This window comes from Heloderma suspectum, chromosome 3 (assembly GCF_057233095.1).
Source record: "Heloderma suspectum isolate Gila_16-S chromosome 3, 16-S_ref, whole genome shotgun sequence".
In the NCBI taxonomy this organism is placed as follows: Eukaryota; Metazoa; Chordata; class Lepidosauria; order Squamata; family Helodermatidae; genus Heloderma; species Heloderma suspectum.
In genome coordinates, this window is record NC_139460.1 from 178,807,234 (window position 1) to 178,831,404 (window position 24,171).

The 24,171-nt window shown below is 40.4% G+C and overlaps 1 protein-coding gene across 11 annotated transcripts in view; it reads right to left on the reverse strand.

Moving 5' to 3' along the window:
* ZFAND4 (zinc finger AN1-type containing 4) overlaps positions 1–24,171 on the reverse strand; it is a 54,583-nt gene that overhangs the window by 24,778 nt on the left and 5,634 nt on the right. For all 11 annotated transcript variants that reach the window (XR_014789290.1, XM_084845076.1, XM_084845073.1 and 8 more), the window contains 5 exons: positions 19,245–19,320; positions 19,080–19,147; positions 16,335–16,521; positions 4,642–4,789; positions 2,942–4,111 (listed from right to left, as the gene is read on the reverse strand). Coding sequence is in view for 10 of the 11 variants with exons in the window: in XM_084845076.1 (XP_084701202.1) it covers positions 2,942–4,111; positions 4,642–4,789; positions 16,335–16,521; positions 19,080–19,147; positions 19,245–19,320 (1,649 nt within the window). In the remaining variant the exon portion in view is untranslated. The remainder of the gene's footprint in view (positions 1–2,941; positions 4,112–4,641; positions 4,790–16,334; positions 16,522–19,079; positions 19,148–19,244; positions 19,321–24,171) is intronic.

Consider the following 24,171-nt stretch of genomic DNA (forward strand, 5'->3'; position numbering starts at 1 on the left):
TGTATTGATGTATTTCCTTCAGATATTTCAGATCAAATACCTTTGGTGTATTGGGACAAAAAATTAACATGGGATACTTTTTTGTTGGGGTTGGTGGTTAATAAATACAAGTAAAATAAACATGCTGAGATCACTCTCTAGGGCAGCCGTCCCCAACCTGGTGCCCTCCAGTTGTTTTGGACAAGAACTCCCAGGATCCCTGACCATTGGCCATGCTGGCTGGAGCTGATGGGAGTTGAAGTCGAAAATATTTGGAGGGCACCAGTTTGGGGAAAGCTGTTCTAGAGCATAAGAAAATTTTCCAATGCAAACTGGATTTTTTTCTGATGCAAATTACTGTATTCAAAATGTTCTGGAAAACCCAACATCACTAGCCCTGCTTGAGAAATAGTGAAGATCACTGATTTAAAAGCAGACAGGTTTCCCCAGCAACCAACAACTGTACCTCAATTGAGTGCCACTACTCCCCTTTGATATGCAGGTGTGCGTGCGCACGCGCACACACTATACACAGGGTGCATCAGATCCATTAGTAAGAACAGAAGTCTGTGTGCCCCTTCTATCCTTTCCCAGCCCTCCCTCTCATCCAAGTTACTTGCTCTGAGATAGTAACTTGTACCTTGGTGAAAGGAAAGGATGGATGATGTGGGGGGCAGGGCAACATGGCGAGAATTAAAAATCAAGGAAGAACTACAAACCTTACACATGTAATGGAATGATAACAATTAAATAATTTATGAAACATAGCTAAAATTGTCCAACAAAAGGTGCAGGTAAAAACTGGACCAACTAAACAGTAATATACAAGAGTTATAAGGACAGACAAAACATATCACAGCCCTGTTACAAACTTCATAATCTGAAATTACAAGACCAATCTGTTGAATTTGACGTTGTTGTTAAAGGCGTTTCGACTAGACAGTCTAAGAGCAGTGCTGCACCCATTGATCCCACCCCCTAGCACATCCACATTGGTCCGGCCCCTATCCACACAGAGTTCCAGCATCCCGCAAGATTCCCCTCTACACACATGCCCCCAATGAGTGGGACAGAAATGGGAGCCCATCAAAGACATGAGCCCTGCTCTCCCCTTAGGTGAATGTTAGTTACATGAAGGGAAATAACTGAGTAGGACTTGTGATGATGATGATGATGATAATTTTATTCAAACTGCCCTTCAATAAAATTCCCAGGACAATTTACATAAGAAGAGAATACAGACTGATTCATGCTTCTGGTCTCCCCAACCCTCTTTCATCTGGTGTATGGGTAGGCAAAATCTGGACATTGCTGGTGTGACACATTGGGCAAACCTAAGAGCATTCTTCGTCTTTATTCATAACTTGGGAGAAGGTGCCATTGAACACTGTGAGACTTACTTCTGGGTAAACAAGCACAGAACTATGCTATTAAGAACACATGCATTAGCTAAATACATCATTGCGTGAAACTGGAGAGACAGACAGACAAACTGTGCAGGAAGATAACAGCAGCAACATTTGAATGATCACACTGGCAGGCACAAAAACGTTACTGAATATGATTTATCACCAGGTGATAAATGAATTGCTCAAATTATGACAGAACAGGTTTCGATAAATCCGCTCCCTATGCATGCTATGGCAAGGGTAGCACCACCCACTGGTGAATGTGATGAGTAACCAGCCTTGCCTCCATCTTTTAAGCTGGAGTGATGAGCAGGGGTCATCCGGGTAGATGTGCAACAATCCCTGGCATCTCCCCAATTCCAACGCTGAGAGCAAGACTAGGGATAGTTTGGCACCTACATGACCAAAGCAAAGAGCAGGATCAAACTGGCTGGTCACCACTGCCTAGAGGTACCCAGGACACTTTTACACAGCAGAGCCCAACTGCATGTGCTCCTTCCTCCCCCTTCCTGGCCTTTCTTGAAGGAAAGGCCAGACTGGGGGAGGGAGCTCTGAACATGTCCACCTAAAGGTGCCCCAATGACATGCCGTCCCCACCCCATCCCACCTACCCTTGCCCTAGGGTCTAGGGAAAGACCAGGTGGGGAGGAAGCATTGGACGGAGCTGCCAAAAGAAGGGATGCACAGAGCTGTCCATTTTTCCCAACCTTAATTTCATTTTCTCCCATTTAAAAAAAAAAAGCAAATTCTGCACAAAACCTTGTGTACATTTTCGCACACACCCCTTGTGAAGTTAGATTTTAGAAATTATTCCTTGATACTCAGCACAGCCAGAGGGCCGTTTGCTTCTCTGTTGGGTAAATACAACAGCCAGCCCCATCTGATTACAGGTCACCTCCCAATTTGTTCTCCTCTTCCATAGATCTTTCATGGGCAGAAATATTTATTGTGGTAAGACTAACTGGTTACTAGAAAATAATGGTCGGCCACGAAAATCAGACACAATTTATGGATCCCTGTGTATGGTGATGAAACATTTTAATCCAGGGTATGTCCATATTTTGCCAGTATACAAAACCATAATCTAAATTTACTCTACACTATGTAGAGGTTGGCAATGCAGTGCCTGCAGATTCACTGGCACCTGTGAAGACCCCTGAATGTGCCTGCGATATCAGTCCATTGACTTCAACAGACATGGGAACAAAAGTCCTCTGCCAAAAAACAGCTTGGAAGGCGGGGGGAGACACAAAAGAAAAGAATGCAGAAAGGCGGTGTAAGAAAAGTGAGAATCCAGAGAGGGGCAGTCCCAACAGTTTACCCCCACAGCAATTTGTGGTGGTGCCCAAGACACTGTTTTGAATTGTCAAATGTGCTTGTGGACCCAAAAATATAGCCTGCCTCCGCACTACAGGCAAAACCAAAGATGGGAAACATATATTTCTCAGTTTAATATGTGGCTAACTTTGACTTTTAACAGAAATAAACATGGACTGAAACCTCCAGGATGTACAAAAAGGAATCTTATCTATTTAGAAACCATTAATACTTACTAAAAAATGTCCAGGCATGTCATTGTGGGGAGAAGGCATTCTAAAGCTTTCTTCTTGAAAATGCTGGAGGTTTGTAGTTAGTGCAATACCGGAAGTCCGAAACCTGCCTGTCCCATAGGAATTCTGTAAACCATCTCTGTTTGTGCTTCGAGTCAATGAACTTAGAAACCCTACAGTATTTACAGAAACAACAGGGTCTTTGGAAGCCTTGATAGCCACTTCTGTGATTTCCCTTGCCTCAATTTTAGAATGGATATCAGGTCTTTTGCCAGGTGAGTCTACGCCGATGCCATGAAATCTAGAAGCCCTTGGGTAAGAGGAGTCTGCTAAACTGTGTACCTCCAATGATCGTAGAACATTTGGAGAGGCAGCAGGTCTCAGGTTACCAACCTCAAAGCACTTGGACTGAGTTTGAGGTTTCTGAGGGCTGTAACATGCCATCTGTGCTGAACAGTGAAGAGGTGACAGGCAAGTGTTCTTCTGAGGACTTAATTCATGAGAGTTAAGAATACTAGTATCTGCTGTTGCAGAGGTCAGAAGTTTTGTAATGGATTTATTAGGATGCTCTGCAGTGGCACAGTCCTCATCCCCCTCAGATAATTGAAGCTCTGAATTCACTTTTCCTATTCCATATAATTCACTGCATGGATCAGTGACGTTTGCTTCTGCTAACAAGGCAAAAGCATCTGTGTTTGACAGAAACTTTTCCTCTGTAGCGTACAGATTTACATTTGTGAAATTTGGATACAAGAAAGGATCTCTCTCATTTGTTGATGCATCATTTTCTGCATTTTTTTCAGAATTTCTAAGTGGAGCTGGGACTGGAGGAACCATGTTGTTCGTAGGTAATTTTGCATCTTCTTTTTCTACATGTGATACTTTAGGTGGCAGCGTAATGCTACTAATTGACTGAGGTTGTGAAGCACTCTCCCATTTCCCGTTTTCCTTAAGTGAGTCACTAGTAATGGATGGCATCCTCCTACCAGCAGTTGCCAAAACTGAAAGTGCATTTGGAGACATTTCTGAGGTAGATGAATTCCCAGAAGGGAGACAAGACTGCCCAATGTGAGGGAGCGCTCGCAAAAATTTGTGACGAGTGGCTGCCACTGAGCCGCTAGTTGGACAAGGAGCCACTGGAGGATGGGGTTTCACTTTGATAATTTTTTTAGGCTGTGAAAAAGGGAAAAAGATATTATTTTTAATTGCATTATAGTTAATGGCCCTCAATCCTTAGGCCAATTTAAATGTTACTCAACATCCTGCCTTAAAAAGTTCAAAATTGTACTTTTGCTTGGACAGTGATTGTAAGTCATTATATTCTAATAATTAATTAAAGAATGAAAACATTCAGACACACTATATAACACTGCTTGGTGTATTTTTAATATAAAAAGGATATAAAAATTGTATTTGTGAAATGTGACACACACATACATATTGTGTGTAAAGTTGTATCTTTTGTTGGACTGGTATTGAGATAAAGAGAACAAGTTATTAGTGACTGATCAGAAGGTTTATCTTTTCCTTCACTAACATTAATCCAATCTGCCATTTACCTCCATATGGTTTTTCACTTAAGAGAACTATGATTAACTCCTGTAGTCAAGCAAAAATTAAGGCAGTTCAGCCAGCCTTTGAAAGGATCTGGAATGTGAAGACACAAATCATTCTGTATGGGGCAGAAGAGTCTATGGCTTCACCTTTTTACTGAGATTCATGTTTTCCATCTTTGCCTTGAGCAGCTTCATTTTATTCATTGTGATGGAGTTCTCAATAATCTGTTGACCAGAAGGAGATGCCTCTGTATCTTCATCATCACCACCGTACAAATTATAAACTGAACTACCACTGGCAAGGAGAGAGTGCAAATGTGTTTTTACATTCTACTCTTATTGAAGATTAAGTTACCATTGTAAAAATATATGCAAGATATTCAAAGCTATGGATAAAAAAATCTGACAAAAAGTTCCAAAAGCAATAAACAATAATTGGTTACCAAGACCATGAGCTATTGCTGCTGAGATTACAATATATGCAAAGAAATTCAGTTTCATTATACCAGTGTTGCTTACTTTTTCAGATTCAGGACCAATCTTTAACTCAAACCCTTACTTGGAGACTTGTTTCTACCTTTCTCTTCCTTTTTCCAATTTTAACTACTTGCTTTTGTACCAGGTGTGGATGTGCATGTGCTTAGTAAAAACAATTTAAAATGTTTTCCCACCTCCCCGTGCATAGCTTCCCCCCTCCTTCTATATCTTCACTTCCCTTAAAAAAAAAAGAAAGAAAATTGTGGAGGCATCATTGATCTGACCAACCAGCTGAAGGCCATGAGGTTGAGAGCTGGCTAAAAGACTGAGCTATGATCATGAACTCCCTGGTTCAAATCTTGCCTCTACTGTGAACTCAACAGATAGCCTTTGGTAAGTCACTCTTGTCTCAGCCTGCAGGGTTGTTGTAAAACTACAAGCATGTAAAGTACTGTGAACATTCTAAAGCAGAGATGGGGAGCCTGTGCCCCACCAGACATTGTTGGAGCCCAGATCCATCAGCTCCTGCCACCATGACTAATGGTCAGGGATGATGGGAGTTGTAATCCAACTTCTGGATTCCACCCCCCATTCTAAAGCTTCTTCAATATGAAGTATGATTATAATGTATGCAGTCATTCTACATTTTCTAACAGCTACAGGTAGTCTATATAAGACTGTTAACCGAACAAGCTGTCCATTTTTTATATTTCAAGCCACTGTAGAGAATATTGCCACAAGTGGAAACACAGCTCTTACACATGAACATTTGATGTTCTAGATTGTTTGTTTTACATGAAAAATATAAATAGAATGAGTAGATTTAATGTCGTTCATTAAAACATACTGCAATAATATTTAAAATATGCATATAGTAAGTATTATTGTGGTATGTCTTCATGAAGATATAGAAAATGGAAGATAAGATACCACACTCCACTAGAAGAAACAGAATGGATATAGCATTAGAACAGTTGGATTTATCTTTGTGACCTCTGCACAGTCACACATTGGGAAGTGTGCCTGTGCACAGCATCTTCAGGAACTTCTACAGCTCTCTACTGAGCATGAGGGGCTTCCCCCTTCCCTTCAGATAATAGTTTTACCTGCCATTCCTCACACCAAGAAGGGGGTGCGTGCCTCCCTCCTCAGTTTTGCCACTGCAAAGATAAGAGTGTTAGAAGTTTCCTCTCATCGTTTGAGTGTTTGTTTAAATTTATTATTAAGAAGGAAATTAGTTTTCTTTTTATGGTATCCTTTAAAAAACAACTGTAGTGTCTCAAAAAGCTTTATTTTTAAAAAAGAAATTGGAGAATCCCTATGTCTTACTTGTTTTGGAGAAATGCACGGCATGACAAAGTTGTTCAACCTGTCAACCATTCAAGCCAAAATCCCAAATAGGGTTTCATGCCTGAAGACTGCCATGTGTGAAAAGGTGCTGGTGGTTGATATATCAGAACTGCCCCCAAAGCCAGAAACAAGTGATCACAGATTGCTCTCATCACCTTTTAGGTCCAAATAATAAATGGGGAGGTTTGATCCTGAGAGAGGGATGAACAAACTACTCCGTGCCCTAAAGCATCATGGTTCACTGAGGTACCATCCAAGGTCACCTCAGACATGCCTTTAACAGTAATAGAAATGTTCCTTCTCAATCAGGTCAGCTCAGCGCAGCTCAGTCCAACTCAAACTTTTATTGCTTTCAAACCAACAAACCATAAAATATAAATATCACATTTACAAATACAGAGAGTAAATGCTAAATATAAAAACACAGTAAGTAAAAACCAAAATCAAGAGTAAATTATGACCAACAAAACAGATAAATAATAAAAACCATAATCAGATGATGGCATTGCTGTGGCAATTTATGGCAATCAATCTCTAAAAACACTTTTGCAGAATCCTTCAAGATACACCTTTCAAATGGGGCCTAGAAATGGGTAAATTATCTGAAGAGGTTAACAAACAAAAAATAACAGAGAACAAACACCTTTTATTATTAGCCAAGGTTAGCCAACTGGCAATGACAATTTTCAGTGCTTTGGTACATTTTGAGCCCAAAAGGGAGAAAAAGGCTTTCGTTATAGGCTTTTAGCACATTAATTATATTACTAGAGCTAGAAAATATTTTATGTATATAAAAGTACCCTTTAGGCTTCTGTAAAATAACAAATATTATACTGAGTAATTTTATTGCTTCACTGATTAGGGAGATTTCTACTATATGGGGTAGAAAGGATCACTGACTTTGGGGGAAATGGTTATAACTCTGTTTTATTTAATATAGATAGTCCCTATAATGAATCTTCTCATTTATGTTAATATAGTGATAAATACCACTGTGGTATTTTGGAGTGCACAGAAACTTTCAGCACATACGTTAACAGTTGCCAGATCTGCATAAGCAAACCACTGAAAAACAAGCTCAAATCATAAGAAAAAGGAATAGCTTAGAAAACTTCAGACTTTTAAAAAACCTATCCTAAATCTCATACAAACTTGACTGCTCATAGCTGAAAGCCACCACAAACTAAAAATAAAACACATAAGGAAAAAAACACACCTAACAAATATGCTGTTAACACTGACTTCAGTGCCTCCCCTACAGGTTAAAAAACAAAACACTGTTCTCCAAAATTTACAAAGGCTGTTATAAGAAATGAATATAACGTAAGATGAGCAAACACATGTACCAATTGTTCTTTATATACAGACTTCAATTTTTCTCAGCTGCCACTGCAAAATTTGCAAAACTCTTGTGGTAAACAAATAATTCCCTGTATGAATTAGCCTTTTAAGGGACTTGAATCTACTGAAAAGAAATCTGTTGGTACGATTATAAATAGGAGAACTTAATATTGAATATCATCTACTTCCTCAGATCACAAATACAAAGCCTTTGATTCAGGTTTATTACTGAAACTCCCTTCCAAAAAGGTGATGGTCATACAAAGATGTAAATTATTTCCTTAAAGGAATATTAAATATTTTCCAAACAAAACAAAATATTTTCCAAACCTTTGTGAATAAGCTATACTGGAAATAGAATACAAATCCCACTGATTGGAATGAAGTTGTTTTTTCCTTTGAGCAAGTACTTCACTTGACCAGGGACCAGAGAAGAAATACCCTTGATATTATTAACACCTCTGGTGGAGTTCACCAAAGACTTGCAATTGTTCTTCAAAACTTTAAGGAGTGTAGAACTTTTTGGATGACAAGGCTTCAACCAGTAAGAAGCTAGTACAACACAAGCACATGTTTGAAAGCCCGACGTCTAGTTTTAGCACTTTAGGGCACAACCCTATGCACGTTTAGGCTGGCTGGGGCATGCTGGGAATGGTAGGACTTTTTCTGTCTAAACATACATAGGGCTGCACCCTTAAAGAGCAATGAGTATACCTTTATGGGCAGTTAACAGATCTCAGAAGAGAGTTCTGTGACATTTCCAAAATATACACACCAGAATACCTGCAAACCTCAACACCATAGACAAGTTATGAGATTACTTTCTTTGAATGTTTATCTACTGTAGTAGCCACCAAGCACTGGAATCTATAGAATCTTATAGTAGAGAATGTACCTACTGAGAAGCTTTACTGAATCCTAGTGAGGTTTTTATCAGTTTGGGGCACTAAACAAAATTCCCAAGTATCTGAAATTACATTATTGTTTGATGGGCTGGTTATCTATTTCCTATGTACAAGTCTCTTCTCCCCCAACCCCAAACAGTACGGTTGATATTAGCGTGATTAAAATGCTCTCTCATGAATTTACCCAGATTGTTCAGTAACTTCTACAACGCAGTTAATGTAGCCAACATAACTGCAATGTCATCAGCATATAATAGGACTAATTTTATTTATTTATTTACAAAACTTATATACCGCTCCATATCAAAGATTTTGGAGTGGTGAACAACAAGATAAAAGAATAAAGGAAAGGTTCCTCCTGTGCAAGCACTGGGTCATTACTGACCCCTAGAGAGACGCCGCTTGCGCTGGCGTTTTCATGGCAGACTATAGCGGGGTGGTTTGCCATTGCCTTCCCCAGTTCTGACTACCTTTCCCCCAGCAAGCTGGGTACTCATTTTACCAACCTCGGAAGGATGGAGGGCTGAGTCGACCTGAGCCGGCTACCCGTGACTTCCGCTGGGATCGAACTCAGGTTGTGGGGAGAACAGTTAAAACGTTTTAAAAGAACTAATAACCTAACACCCAAAATTGAAAAAGGGGGAAATACTCTGGCTCAGTCAATTCTTGAAAAATATTATTAATATAAGAACTACAACAACAATAGAACCAATAAGCATTGTCGCACAACATTGTTAACCTGTTTTTAACTTGTTTTACTTTGTGAGGCACCCCAACAACTTTGTTATATAGCAGCATATAAATATTATAAATTATATTTTCAGATAAGAACCCATTCCTACTCAAAGGTGTCAATACTGAACATTTGAAATAATGGCAGCAACCTTCTATCAGTATCAGTAGTTAATAATTTTTGCCACAATACTCAAATAGTGCTTGTCACTAAGATCAAAAGAATAAACAAAGCCCAAAAAAGAAGCAAACATCTTCTGCATCCCTCTGGGACTATTTTTGTATAGCAATTCAAATCATTCCTCTATCGTGAATTTGCCATTTGTGAACTCCACTTTCAACAGCCCATTTCTCCAATGTAATAAATATTTTAGAAACATCACTGAAAATATGTGTTTCAGTGATGATAGCACTTTTCAAGTACTTGAAAGGCTGTCACAGAGAGGAAGGCCAGGATCTCTTCTCGAACATCTCAGAGTGCAGGACACAGAAGAATGGGCTCAAGTTATAGGAAGCCAGATTCCAGCTGAACATCAGGAGACACTTCCTGACTGTTAGAGCAATACAACAATGGAACCAACTACCTAGGGAGGTGGTGGGCTCTCCCACACTGGAGGCATTCAGGACAAGGCTGGACAGCCACTTGTCAGGGATGCTCTGACTTGGATTCCTGCACTGAGCAGGGGGTTGGACCCTTGTAGGACCCTTCCAACCCTACTATTCTATGATTCTATGAAAAGGCTAATCAGTCTAAAATTATTTATTTTATTTATTTCATTTCTATACCGCCCAATAGCCGAAGCTCTCTGGGTGGTTCACAAAAATTAAAACCAAAGAGCACACAATAAAACAACATAAAATATATAAAACAGCACAGCTGGAAAAGTACTGGCATAGTATGAGCTCGCTGGCCAGTCCCTGTTAACAGTCTTGCTGCCCTATTTTGGACCAGCTGAAGTTTCCGGACTGTTTTCAAAGGAAGCCCCATGTATAATGCATTGCAGTAATCCAGACGAGACGTTATCAGAGCATGGATAACTGTACCTAGGCTATCTCTGTCCAGATAAGGGCATAGTTGGTATACCAGCCTAAGCTGATAAAAAGTGCTCCATGCCACTGAGTTCACCTGTGCCTCAAGTAACGGTTCTGGATCCAACAGCATCCCCAAACTACGAACATGATCCTTTAGGGGGAGTGCAACCCCCTCCAGAACAGGTTGGGGTCATCTTTGAAACTCTTGCCATTATACTTAAGCCCCAACCTTTTAGTATGTTCTCATGGGAATTTACTATAGAGCCAGAGTTGTGGCCCTATGTTGAGATTAGTTTGGATAAATAATATTCCAACATTATAACTGGAAATCGGGGGAGGCAGTAGGTTACACAGCTTAGAAAATCGCTCAGTAAATTGATCTGAATGGCTCAATATCTTCTGTGTTGATTTCAGAATGGTGGGTGACAATTTTGAGGGAGAAAGGGTAAGAAGTGGTTTATTTATATGAGTTTAATTTTAACAAGTGACCTCTGGCAGTTTGAGGTATTGTCTATTTTCTTTCTGATAATGGGAAATGGATTCCTAGTTCCTTGTAAGGGTCAGAGGGTCCACTACTCTTATACCAGATGCATGACACACAGACATCAGACATTCAATTTGTTCAATTTTACCTAGCATATGAGGATGGGAAGCAGCACCTCTGGATATTCTATACTTCAGCTACAGGGAGATGTCAGGCTTGGCTTTATTTAGTAGCTTTTTTGGTTGAGAGTAGTTTTTCTCAAACTGTGGGCCTTCTTAAAAGTATAAGTTGAAAGTTAACACATACTGAAAGCCAGCTTTCCTCAAATTTTCCCTGACACAGACGTACTCTAGACTGTATATGGAACAATATTTCTCTACTGAGATTAGAACATCTTCCACACATCCCAGAATTCCTTAGTTGATGCTGGCATTTTCTGTGCACTCAAAGAAAGCACAGAAAATGCAGGACAAACACAACCAGGCAGATGTACTGATTCCAGTAATAATGGGAGGGAGCCATTTCTGCTGCTAAATTTATAGGCCCCAAAAGATATGTGAGTCAATGAGCTACCCTTAATTTATAAGGTTTAGAAGTCTATCAGAGATTTATGCAAGTGGGATTTTGTGATAAAAATTCTTTGAGAATTCTGAACAATTTTATAGTAGTTCCAAATATCCTGAAATAATCACCAGTTCGTATTAAAATGTGTATTTTTGGAACAGACATATATTCGTTGGAAAAAATGTGTGGTTTAAAAATGTATGCTAAAGTGCATCTATGAGAATTACTACCCTTCTAAATGGTGTGTGATTTCTTATTAGTTATCATTAATTATAACATTCCCTCCTTTCTCTTTCCATCGAGTTTCTCATTTTCAATTTCATGTTTGCTAAACCTCAGAGTCTTGTCAAAATGTAATCAAATTCAATTAACAAAAAACTTTAAGGTTTAACATATTTTGTTAAGGGGTTTCGATGTTCACAAGCTCCAAAATGCTAGGACATTACAGCTGTTAAGCACCCTTAAAAGATGTGTTATTTAGACAATATGGATATGATATGGTATCCTATGCTGTGGCTACTTCCAACCTCACCTCTACCTTGGAGCTAGATGGCTGTCAGTGGCAAAGTGGTGGACCCAATTCCCAGATTTGTCTGTTCACTGTAACTGGCACCTACATTGTATTCCTTTTGGCACCAGGTGAAAACCTTTTTATTTTCCCAGGCATTTTAGCATTTTAGCTTTCTAGACTTTTAGCTTTGCTGTTTTAAATCAGTATTTTAAATTCCTGACCTGCTGCTGTTTTATTGTGGTTTTAATGTTCTATATATTTTATATTGTTTTATTGTGTGCCGTTTGGTTTTAATTTTTGTGAACCGCCCAGAGAGCTTCGGCTATTGGACGGTATAGAAATGAAATGAATAAATAATAGACACATGGAATCTATGCAATTGAAGCTATTATGCAACAGAAGCTACCACTCCATATTACAAGTAATCCACTGGCAACCAATACCAGATTATACAGCAATCAGTCTGTAACCACCTTGAAAACAATGCAGTGATTACTCAAAGTCAACATAGATTTGTAAAGAACAAATCCTGCCAAATGAATCTGATCTCATTTTTTTAATCAGGTAACCTCCCTTGTGGACTGTGGGAACGCTGTGGACATAATATACCTCGACTTCAGCAAAGCTTTCAACAAAGTGCCCCATGATATCCTGATGAGTAAACTAGCTCAAAGTGGGCTAGATGAAACAACTATCAGGTGGATCCACAGTTGGCTACAGAATCGGTCTCAAAAAGTGCTTGTCAATGGGATCTTCCCAAACTGGGAAGAGGTAACGAGCAGGGTACCGCAGGGCTTAGTCCTGGGCCCAGTGCTCTTCAACATTTGTATTAATGACTTGGATGAGGAGGTGCAGGGACTGCATATCGAATTTACAAATGACACAAAACTGGGTGGGATAGCTAATACCCTGGAAGTCAGAAACAAAATTCAAAGTTATCTTGATGGCTGGACCGTTGGGCAGAAAACAACAGAATGAAATTTAATAGGGATAGTGCCAAGTTCTGCACCTAGGAAAAAGAAACCAAATGCACACTTACAAGTTGGGGGATACCTGGCTCAACAACACTACAAGCGAGAAGGATCCAGTGTGGTGTAGTGGCAACAGTGTTGGACTGGGAGCTGGGAGATCCGGGTTCTAGTCCCCACTCGGCCATGGAAGCTCACTGGGTGACTTTGGGCCAGTCACACATTCTCAGCCCAACCTACCTCACAGGGTTGTTGTTGTGAGGATAAAATGGAGAGGAGGAGGATAATGTAAGCCGCCTTGGGTTCCTTGCAAGAGGAAAAAAGGTGGGATATAAATGCAATAATAAATAAATAAATAAATAATAGATAGATAGATAGATAGATAGATAGATCTTGGAATTGTTGTTGATCACAAGCTGAATATGAGCCAACAGCGTGATGTGGCTGCAAAAACGGCAAATGCTATTTGGGGCTGCATTAATAGAGGTATAGCTTCCAAATCCTGTGAAGTACTAGTTCCCTTCTACTCAGCACTGGTTAGGCCTCATCTGGAGTACAGTTCTGGGCACCACACTTTAAGAAGGATGCAGATAAAGTGGAGAGGGTTCAGAGGAGGGCAATGAAGATGATCAGGGGACTGGAAACAAAGCCCCATGAGGAAAGACTGAAAGAACTGGGCATGTTTAGCCTTGGGAAGAGAAGACTGAGGGGATATATGATAGTGCTCTTCAAGTACTTGAAAGGTTGTCACAGAGAGGAAGGCCAGGATCTCTTCTCAATCATCCCAGAATGCAGGACACGGAATAACGTGCTCAAGTTACAGGAAGCCAGATTCCGGCTGAACATCAGGAGACACTTCCTGACTGTTAGAGCAATACAACAATGGAACCAATTCCCTAGGGAGGTAGTGGGCTCTCCCACACTGGAGGCGTTCAAGACGAGGCTGGACAGCCACTTGTCAGGGATGTTTTGACTTGGATTCCTGCATTAAGCAGGGGGTTGGACTCGATGGTCTTATAGGCCCCTTCCAACCCTACTATTCTATGATTCTATCATCCATATAGAATGGTAGAGTGGGAAGGGACCTGAAAGTCTACAAGGCCAACCCCCTGCCACAGGTGAAGCATTTTAAAGCATTTTAGTTAATTAAGTGAGAATGGATAGGATGGAGATGAACATTGTACTAAATGTCAGTATGATGTTGTTGTTGTTGTTGTTGTTGCTGTTGTTACTACTACTACTATTAACATTTCTATACCGCCCCATAGCCAAAGCTCTCTGGGCCATTTACAAAGATTAAAAACATAAAAAATACAGTATACAGATTTACATTTTAAAAAACACATGCACAGACAATATACATAAAGACAACATACATCTAAAAACAACTTCAAGCCATCAACCATAACCATGAAACATATCCATGTTGCACATGGAGGAAGCACAATGTTGTTCACTCCAGATCTGGAGCAAAATTGTGGCAATCATCCCTGTGCCAGGGCCTAGTTCTATAATATGAAAAATGGAATTTCTTCTTAAATGATTCAACAGAACACTGTGGAGTAGGTTTTCAAATCAGAAAGTGGTACACTTCCTTGCAAGGTTCTGAGCCTCAAAACCGGGGGGGGGGGGGTGTGTGAAGAGCATACGTGCCATTTAAGAATAGAAAAGCCCGTTCTGGTGTACTGATGTTTCATTTCTCATACCTTGCCATGGAACGTGTTCCTCACCAAGCTCCATAGCCCCTTCCTCAAGTTTATTTTTTTTCCCCCACTGGGGGTTGTATTATGAGAGAGATCAGGATTACAATAAGAGTTTAGGAATCGGAATACTAACTACTTATATGTGCAATGCTTCAGAGTCCTTTATGTACATTGCCTTATCTAAACACTTAAAAGGCAAGACTTTTTACTTAGTGGCTAATGACATGAACTAACACTGCAATATTATGGAGAACTACTGTGCCCTTACTCCAGTCCTTACATATGGCTTATACTTAACTAAGTTTGCATATAGCTATAATGCAATTCAGTAACTTATGAAATCCAAACTTTGAATCCTTCCTGTGCCATAAACTCAAAAAGTACTTAAAATTAAAGCACTCTTTTTCTCTCTCTTTTGCTCATTTTTCACTAACCTATGGGATTTTTGTCTCAGGATTATAAAATCAACCTGTGTGGGAGATGAAGAGGATTTGGACTAGATGACCTTCAAGGCCCTACTAGAGTAGTCATGTGCCCTACTTTACAGAGGATAGTCCTCTATTTGAAGGGCTGTCCAGTCCAAGTCTGGTTTAAAGGTAAAGAACCCTAAGAAGAGGTAGCCCACAAATTGCCCATCAATATAATGATCCTAGACAGCAGACTGAACAGTAGGCACACAGGTCACCTGGTCACAGTCTTCCCCACTATGGTGAAATGTATTACATTTCTATTTAAATAACCAGTCTTTCTAAATTTGCATCTATACATATTCATTAGCTAATGCAAATTTTATGCAAATCTGTGTCCCCTTTGGGGGGGGATTCATTTCCCCTTTGTGGGTGATGTACTAATTCCAGCTCTTTCATTCTAAGTGGGTGGTATTGGTTACCAGCTGGGGAATTGTAATGTGCAGCTTGGGTGAACATTGAAAGCCCCTGACAAAACATGTTAAACCAAGTTTTTTTGTTAACTGAATAGCCTAGCTGGAGCCAGGCACTGCCACTATAGGATTAGCCGTAAACAATTCCCTTGAATGCATGCACTTCACAGAATCTGATACGCAGTGCAATCCTTTACTTGGATGCAAGTCCCACTTTGTCCAATGGGACTTACTCCTCAGTGCATTTAGGATTGCAGCGTACATAAACTGTGTATCAGAACTCCACTTTACCATATCAATATTAGTGGTCTACTCTTGTAGCTCAATAGCTGTTACTCCGCACATTATTTCTGATTTGAACTTGCTATGAGTTCCATGTTTAAACTCTCACTTATTATAACAGTGCTCTTATTCTTTATATCATTTGATATGTTCAGTTTATATTACTTTTGGCCATTTTTTGCTAAAAAAACCCCTTTATTTTATTTATGATGACATGGTGGCTCTCAGTAAGTAGATGAGGACTTGTGGATAGTGAATAACATTTTTTAATTGAAAAATTATATATTTATAAATCTAACTCACATTTTATAAAGAAAGCCTCCTTCAGGAACATATCAGTGGTGCTGTACAGGACTTCATTTTGAGAAAACAGTGTTTTCTCTCTGATGCAGATCTCTGCATCTCCTTTAATACTGAGAAACTTCATATGGTAAGTACTGATCAATTTAACTGAAGCCTCTGCAATAATATATGGTTCACTCTAGCTATACTTCTGTGACATTTAAACATCATTTTAGGCATCTTTAAAAAGAAATTGTTGTAGTAGTCTAAACTTTCTTTGATCAAGGCAAATTTGAAAATCCTCTGAAAAGAAATAAAGCCCAATATACCTAAAAGATTCAGACAATGGTGTTAAAATTCCATCTCCCCTGTCTACAACACGGAAGAAATTCAACTGGTCTCCTTCCCGGTATACCAAAAAGGTAACCTGTTTGCTGGATGGAACCTTCTCCCAGATGTCATCCCGACTAGGGTCCATGTATTCTTTTATTTCCCTAATTGGATCTTCCACAGGAACTACAAGGAAGAGAAACACCAAGAAATATTTCATTGTTTGAAAGTTTCTACCAAGAAGTAGGACACACATTTTCACCTAAACACTGCACTAAAAGCCACATCTACAGAAACCTTTGAGACCTTTGAGTTAGCCTCATGAAGGTATTACACTAATATGGATGTTGGAATTTTTCTTATGGCCAACATGGCTACCTTTGCCTTTTGTGTGACTTAGAGAATATCAAATTTAGCTGTTCAGCAGTGGGACCCTACACTGAAGGATTTTATACCACCTGAAGCGGGGATTCTCTGAGGGGTCATCCCCTCCAGCTCCTAGGTAAAGTTATCCAATTGGCTTCAACTGACTCTTCTTCTTCTGCTGCTGCTGCTTCACCTCATACAGCATTTAAAATTATCTCCAGCTTTGTTAATATAAAGACTGCTTAGTTCTCTCTACTTCTCTTTTCTGTGGCCGAGGAGACTGTGTGCTTTGGTGAGGATGGAGACAGTTGTGAAGAACAGATGGATTTTTAAAAACGGGGCATCAACCATTGTTTGCTTCTTTTTGTTTCCCGACAGTCCTAAAGGCAGCTCCAGGTAAAACCTGAAACCATCATATCACCTGGTAGAGTCCAATCTGAATGTCTGCAAACTCTCTTCCCCTATTTCATCTTAACTCTGACCATGGAAACATCATGACCAAAATCGTTACCCCTTTTCCCCTCCTTTACCCCCCTCAACTCCTCCTTTTTGTAATATCCATATCTGATGGAGATATGGAGATCTCAAAAGCTTGCACATTTTTGTGACCTCTGAGTTGGCCTAATACGGATTTTGGAATTTTTCCAAAATCCATATTAGGCCAAAATAGCTATCTTTGCTTTTTGAGAAACTATCAAAGTGTCTCCAGTGGGCCAAACTGAATGACTATTCATAACTTTATCAAATAAATAAAACACACTGTTGTCAAGTAATACCTATTTAAAAATAGCTGGCTAGAATTTGCAAAGTTGCAGCAAATTTTACTGCTGCCAAGGAAAGCAGAGGGTACAATCTGTGCCTTTACACAGGGGAGCTAGAACCTCTTTACTATCATTGGCAAAGTCATTAATGACAAAGGCCAAGTTGCACCTGTATAAAGGGCTCTAGCCCTGGTGCAGGCCAATGATATCAGTGGCCTCTGCACAACTGTGTTACTTTTTGGAGGAATGTTAACTACAAACCCTGAAATGTGGTATCCCCTCCAAGCCTATACCAACATTGCCTGGCACAAACAACACAGTGTATGCCATAAGCAAGTGTGTACTGATACATCAAATGCAGGTTTGTAGTTAACACCAAAAAACAACATTGCAATAGCCCCTCCAAACCTATACCAAGCTTTTCTGCTGCTTTGTGCCACAAACCCTGAATTTTGTGAAGTATGAACTTGACATACCCTAAGCAGTTTAGCTGTGGTGAACACTAAAAACTGACCCAAAGCAGACCTACCCAGACATACTGTAAACATCTTAGTCCTGGTGAATGTTAATCCAGCATCAAGAGGCTCAAATAATATTCCTAACAGAAGATTGAAAATGCCATTTCAACCTGGACACTGCTAACGTAGCCCTGAACTGGTGAGATACCCTGATTAAGGGTCTTGGGGAAACCCAAAGATGACCCATCAAGGAGACACCAGACTCTTGTTTTCATAATGTCTGCTCTTGCAGCCTTACAGCACCTCTGAATTGAAGGCTGTGAAAGCTGATTGAGAGTTTGCACTGGAAATGTACAACATGGCTTAAGGATACTGGTGGACAGTTGGCCTCACCACCCATTGTGACTGCCACCTTTGACCAGATCAAGTGTATAAAGGTTTTAGTGCTCTTGCCCTCTCTCCCCGCTCCCCCTATTCAGGCATTCTGCAGGGCAAACAGGGAGTGCTCCAGCCTTTCGTCACATCCGTCACTCTCTACTCATATATACAAACTTTACCACCACAGAAAATCATATAATTTAACATCCCCCAACTTTACAGATACTTCTAATTAGTTTCACCATTTCAGGGCTCCAGACAGCTGCATGTTTTTCATTTAATACAGCATGGTCATAAGAGTCTAAGAACCACTAAGTCAGGAAAATATTTAGATGTTGTTACAATAGGGTATGGGGACTACGGGGTTGTTACAAAAGCTTCATGGGAAAGAGTTTTGAGGAGGTATTTGAAGGAAGTGGCATCACACAGGTGTTCTGGAAGGCAGCAAGAGCAGAGCTGTTCCTGGGAGAAAGGGACCTTCAGATGGCTGAGGTAGTAGAGTTAGATGAGAGAAGTTGAAAGGTAGAGATGTCCTGGGATAGTATAGAGTGGCCTTCTAAAGCAGCAGGTTTTTTGATCACTGAATTAAATAAAAGTTCAAACAAGAATAAAGGTCCCAGTGACTTCAGTGAGAGAGAGCTGAGCATGTGATTTTCAATGGGAACGTTAATCATATATTCTGCTCTCTCCCAGTCAGTGGGATCTAGTAGTGTAACATTTAGTTGGATTACACTAACTCTGTAAAAAAAAATACTTCAGAGAAAATGTAATAGGTACCTACCTCTTCTAGTATTAATAGGTCCACCTCGCATTGCCAATATCAACTTCAAAGTGCAACCTTCTGAAATGCTGTAAAAACACACACAACCAAATATGTTTCATAGCCTTTTCCCCCAACAGAAGTAATATTCAGAAGTGTTATATGTAATTTCATCTACATACTCACTTGTAATCATTCAAGCAGCAGTCATCCTCCAGCTCTACATTATTCCAGATTAAGTGCTGCTGAGATACTGGGATACCTTAAAATAACATCATTAGAATTTAATTGGCTTATTGACTCTGTAAAGCTTTGAATAAAATTACTAAGGTAGCCATCCTAAGCTTATTTACTCAGAAATAAATTCCCCTAAAATTAACAGAAGTTAATTTCCAACTATATGCATCTAAGTTTAAGACGTAACACAGAGCTTCACGTGAGCCAAAGCATACCTGGTATGAACTCCACAACCTGTTTTGAGTGATTGAGCTAAACCCAAGAAGTAGTAGAAAGTGCATTTAGACATGTGCAGAGCATCCTTCAATTACTACTAAGAAACGACAAACAGCCTATACACGACCCCATTCCTTGAGATTAGGCCTCAGAACAGTCCACAATCAATCTAGTTCAATTCCAACAATAGACAGTGAGATACTTTTGTAAGCTCACAAGCAGGGCATGAAGGTGACAGCCATCATTTTTGACCTCAGCGTCTGGAATTCAGAGATCTACTGTCACTCCACATGGAGCTTCTATTCACCATCATGGCTAATTGCCAGTGAATGTGCATCTTTTTTCAAAGCCATCAACACATCCTGCAGTAGTGAATTCCCTCAATTAATCAAGCATTGTTCAAAGTACTATTTTTGTCTGTCCTGAACCTATTGCAAATCAATTTCACTGGATAAACACTAAACTCTAGTACTGAGGGAGAAAAATAATTACCCCTCCACTCCCACTATCCTCACACCATTAACATGAAAACAACAGGTAGAAAGACTACCACAGTTTGCTAATATGTTATTTCTTTAGTATTAGCTTGGCAGTTGCTAACCCACTAAGGGTGCAATCCTATGCATGTTTAGATAGAAAAGTCCTACATGGCTGGCTGGGGAATGCTGGGAATTGTAGGACTTGTTTCTGTTTAAACATGCATAGGATTGTGCTCTAAGTTACCCAAAACCAAATGTAAAACTCAGATATGCTGCTACCTAACTGAATTACTGTTCCCTTCTCAAACATGAATGGGGAGAGGGAACTGAAGTCTAACATTTATTTATTTAATGTATTTATTACATTTATATCCTGCCCTTTTTCCTCCTTAAGGAACCCATGGTGGCATACATAATCCTCACAACAACAACGCTGTGAGGTAGGTTGGGCTGAGAGTCTGTGACTGGCTCAAAATCAGCCAGTGGGCTCCCATGGCTGAGTGGGGAATAGAACCCGGGTCTCCCAGGTCCCAGTCCAGCACTCAAACCACTACATCACACTGGCTCTCAAAGCAGTTAGATTTCCTTGCACATTTTAATCTGACATCACAATGCTTTGAGTGCCAACCCTAGAGGCTATCAAGTGTTCTAGGTTGTTCTTTCAGGACAATAAGCCCTTCCTCAACTGTCAGATATCTATTTGATGGTTAATATGGTTCAGTTTTATCAAATGGCCAACTTGGTCTAGGCATAGGGAGGCATATACATTATCAACTGCATTAAGAAAACATGTATGTTTTTCGTAAAGGAATCTGATGGAATTATTAAATGGAGTTCTATCATGAGATTAGGTTGTGCAATTTGGTACTCCACTGAAATGTTCAATAAAGGATCAGAAAAGCTCATCTTCACAAACAGTTTATAAGTCTGCCTACTTCCATCAAAGCCCCTCCCTGCCATCCAGCCAAGGAGAGCACTGTAGTGCTACCTTGCCTCCCTCTATGTGCCATTTAAAGCTGAATGCGCTGGGTTCATAGAGGGGCCTTGTTGGCTGCACAACAACTCATTTTCCCTGGGGGCTTCCCACAACAAAGCACTTTCCAAACTCATTTGAGCAAGCAGTTGGTGGCCAGAAAAAAAGCCTGTAAGAAGTTACTAAGTTCTTACCACTCACTCTGATACTTCAAAATTAGACAGGAATCAGGATACTAAGTAAAGCTAAATAATGCTACTACTAAAGAATCCTGAAATACACATGTTCCTGTAGCCAGTAAAAAGCAAGTAACTGGCCAGTCAAATTTCAAACAAAGTAATTATGTTGACAGATGGCAGGTTTCCTCCAAAATTCCCATAATGTGTTCACTGGGGTGGGGCACTACATTTTAAGTTCTGTATCTCATGAAATATGGCACAGAGTGAATATAGTATTGAATTTGATGGTTTTCAAGGTCTATGAAATGAGAAATTGTGCCATATTATTGTTTTATTCAACTGTGCAAAACAGAGCATATGAGGTTAATGCATTGGTTGTGACTTTGTAAGTTTGTGACTTTGTTCTATTGCACCTCAACAACCATTTTGCGTGAGGATTTTCCCTGTTAATTAACCTTTATTCAGGCATTGTTTTAGTTGTATTTTGTAAAATTTTTGACTATATTAATTAGAAAATAATAAATGTTATTTATTTCACATTTGAGAGATTATGGTTTTATGCTGAGGCCAATGCATAAAAGCATATAAGAGGAGCCAGTGACATAGCTTTTTTGAGCTAGTGTGATGTCTGAATGGCATTTTTCCCAACCATGGACTAACCACACTCACTAACCACTTGCTGCAACATCATCAGCGGCCCTAAACATGGCTTAGCATGACATCTTGAGAGGTTCCCATGGTTAACTGAGTGCTACCATAGAGCTCCACAGCAAGAGCGGCTGAAATCAGCCCAGCCACTCCTGCCAGCGCTCCAGATCTCCGTGGTCAAAATCTGCCTAGCAACACATGATGTAGCAGCTGAGAGCCAGCCTCCTTGCTTACTGTCCCTGCCTGCAGTACGAACACTGGAGAAGCGTGTGGGGAGAAAAGATGCTTTTGATCCCACACTGCTGTTATTGGCACAGTGACGGTGAGCACTTTGCACTCCAAGGCACAAGCACGTGTGTCTGCCACAATAAGGGAAAACATCCCCGCCCAGCTGGCCAACCAGCGTTATCCCTGCCTCAAACGGCGCTCCTGCTCCCAAACCTGCACCCCCCAGCCCCAGTGAAATGGCTGCCCACGGCTGCTGTGGCACTGAGCCCTGAGATGGCTGCTTGCCACTGCTGCAGCACTGAGCACCAAAATGGATGCCTGCAGAAGCTTCCTCCACTGAGGCCCCCAAAATGGCTGCCTGCAACAGCTTCCTCCACTGAGGGCCCCAAATGGCTGACCACAGCAGCTTCTTCCACTGAGCCCACTGGGATGCATGGCAGCCCATCTGGAGGACTGTGGAGTTTAGCAGTAACCATGGTGGTTAGTGAATGGTTAGGCTAACCATGGTGCGGGCTGTGGTTACCTGCATGTGTGGTGGGGGCTGTCACAGTAGTTAGCGCTAACCACCCGGCACCATGGTTAGCCTAACCACCCTTCCTCAATGCGCATCTGAACAGGGCCAGTATATTTCACAGCTGGATATGAACAAGATTGATATGAAAACAATTCCTCCAAGCACAGTTAAATACTTAAATGAAAATGTTGTAAAAACCCTCAAACCAACAGATAAACAGATACAAACAGCTATGGTAGAGTTATAAGGCATATCTACAAATGAGATGATTTTCAGACTACAGTGAAAGCGAAAAAATGGCACTTGCATTAATTATTACTAAATGATATCAAAGCATGAAACATGAACCATTCAGATACACTCTTCATTCAACTGTATGAAACTGCTCAAATCAAAGAAGTGACATGCTGCTCTACCTCACAAGTACCACCAATAAGAAACTTGTGCATATTGTATGTAACAATGGTGGAAGTCAAATTCTAAATTATAGTTGGTTGAAGCCCTGAAGATATGTCATGAAATGAAGTTTCACAATGACAATACAGCAGTGTGACTGCTAGGGGCAGTATCCAATTGGACACAAGCAGCAATGCAAATTATGTTGCACTAGCATAAGGGACCTCTAGTGCAATGCCAAAAGCGCTAGTTAGCGCAATGGAATTCCCAAGAAAACCCATCATGCCAGCTAACGCTATTGGTGTTGCACTAGAGGTCCCTTATGCTAGTGCAACATAATTTGCATTGCTTTTGTTGTTGTTCAGTCGTTAAGTCGTGTCCGACTCTTTGTGACCCCATGGACCATAGCACGCCAGGCCTTCCTGTCCTGCGCTCTCTCCCGGAGCGTGCTCAAGTTCATATTCATTGCATTGGTGATGCTATCTAACCATCTCATCCTCTGCCGTCCCCTTCTCCTTTTGCCTTCATTCTTTCCCAGCATCAGGGTCTTTTCCAGGGAGTTTTCTCTTCGCATTAGGTGGCCATAATATTTGAGCTTCAGCTCATTAGACGGACCTTTGTTGGCAAGGTGATGTCTCTGCTTTTTACTATGCTGTCTAGGTTTGCCATACCTTTCCGCTCAAGGAGCAAGCATCTTTTAATTTCATGGCTACAATCACCATCTGCCCTGATCTTGGAGCCCAAGAAAATAAAATCTGTCACTGCTTTCATTTCTTCCCCTTCTATATGCCAGGAAGTGATGGGGCCAGATGCCATGATCTTAGTTTTGTTAATGCTGAGTTTCAACCCAGCTTTTGCACTCTCCTCTTTCACCCTCAACAAGAGGCTCTTTAGATCCTCTTCGCTTTCTGCCATCAGGGTGGTATCGTCTGCGTATCTGAGGTTGTTGATAATTCCCCCAGCAATCTTAATTCCGACCTGTGATTCATCCAAACCAGCGTTTCTCATGACGTACTCTGCATATAAGTTAAATAAGCAGGGCGACAATATGCAGCCTTGTCATACTCCTGTGTCCAAATGGATACTACCCTAGATGTCATTGATTTGGCAATCGCTGATGTGCTCATAATAAACCATACTTTTATAATTACCATAACTATGATGTGTATACAAACTGTATGCTCTGAAAGCATGGAATTAGGAAAGGGTAATACAGACAACTAGGATTTAGCCATTGCTGTCA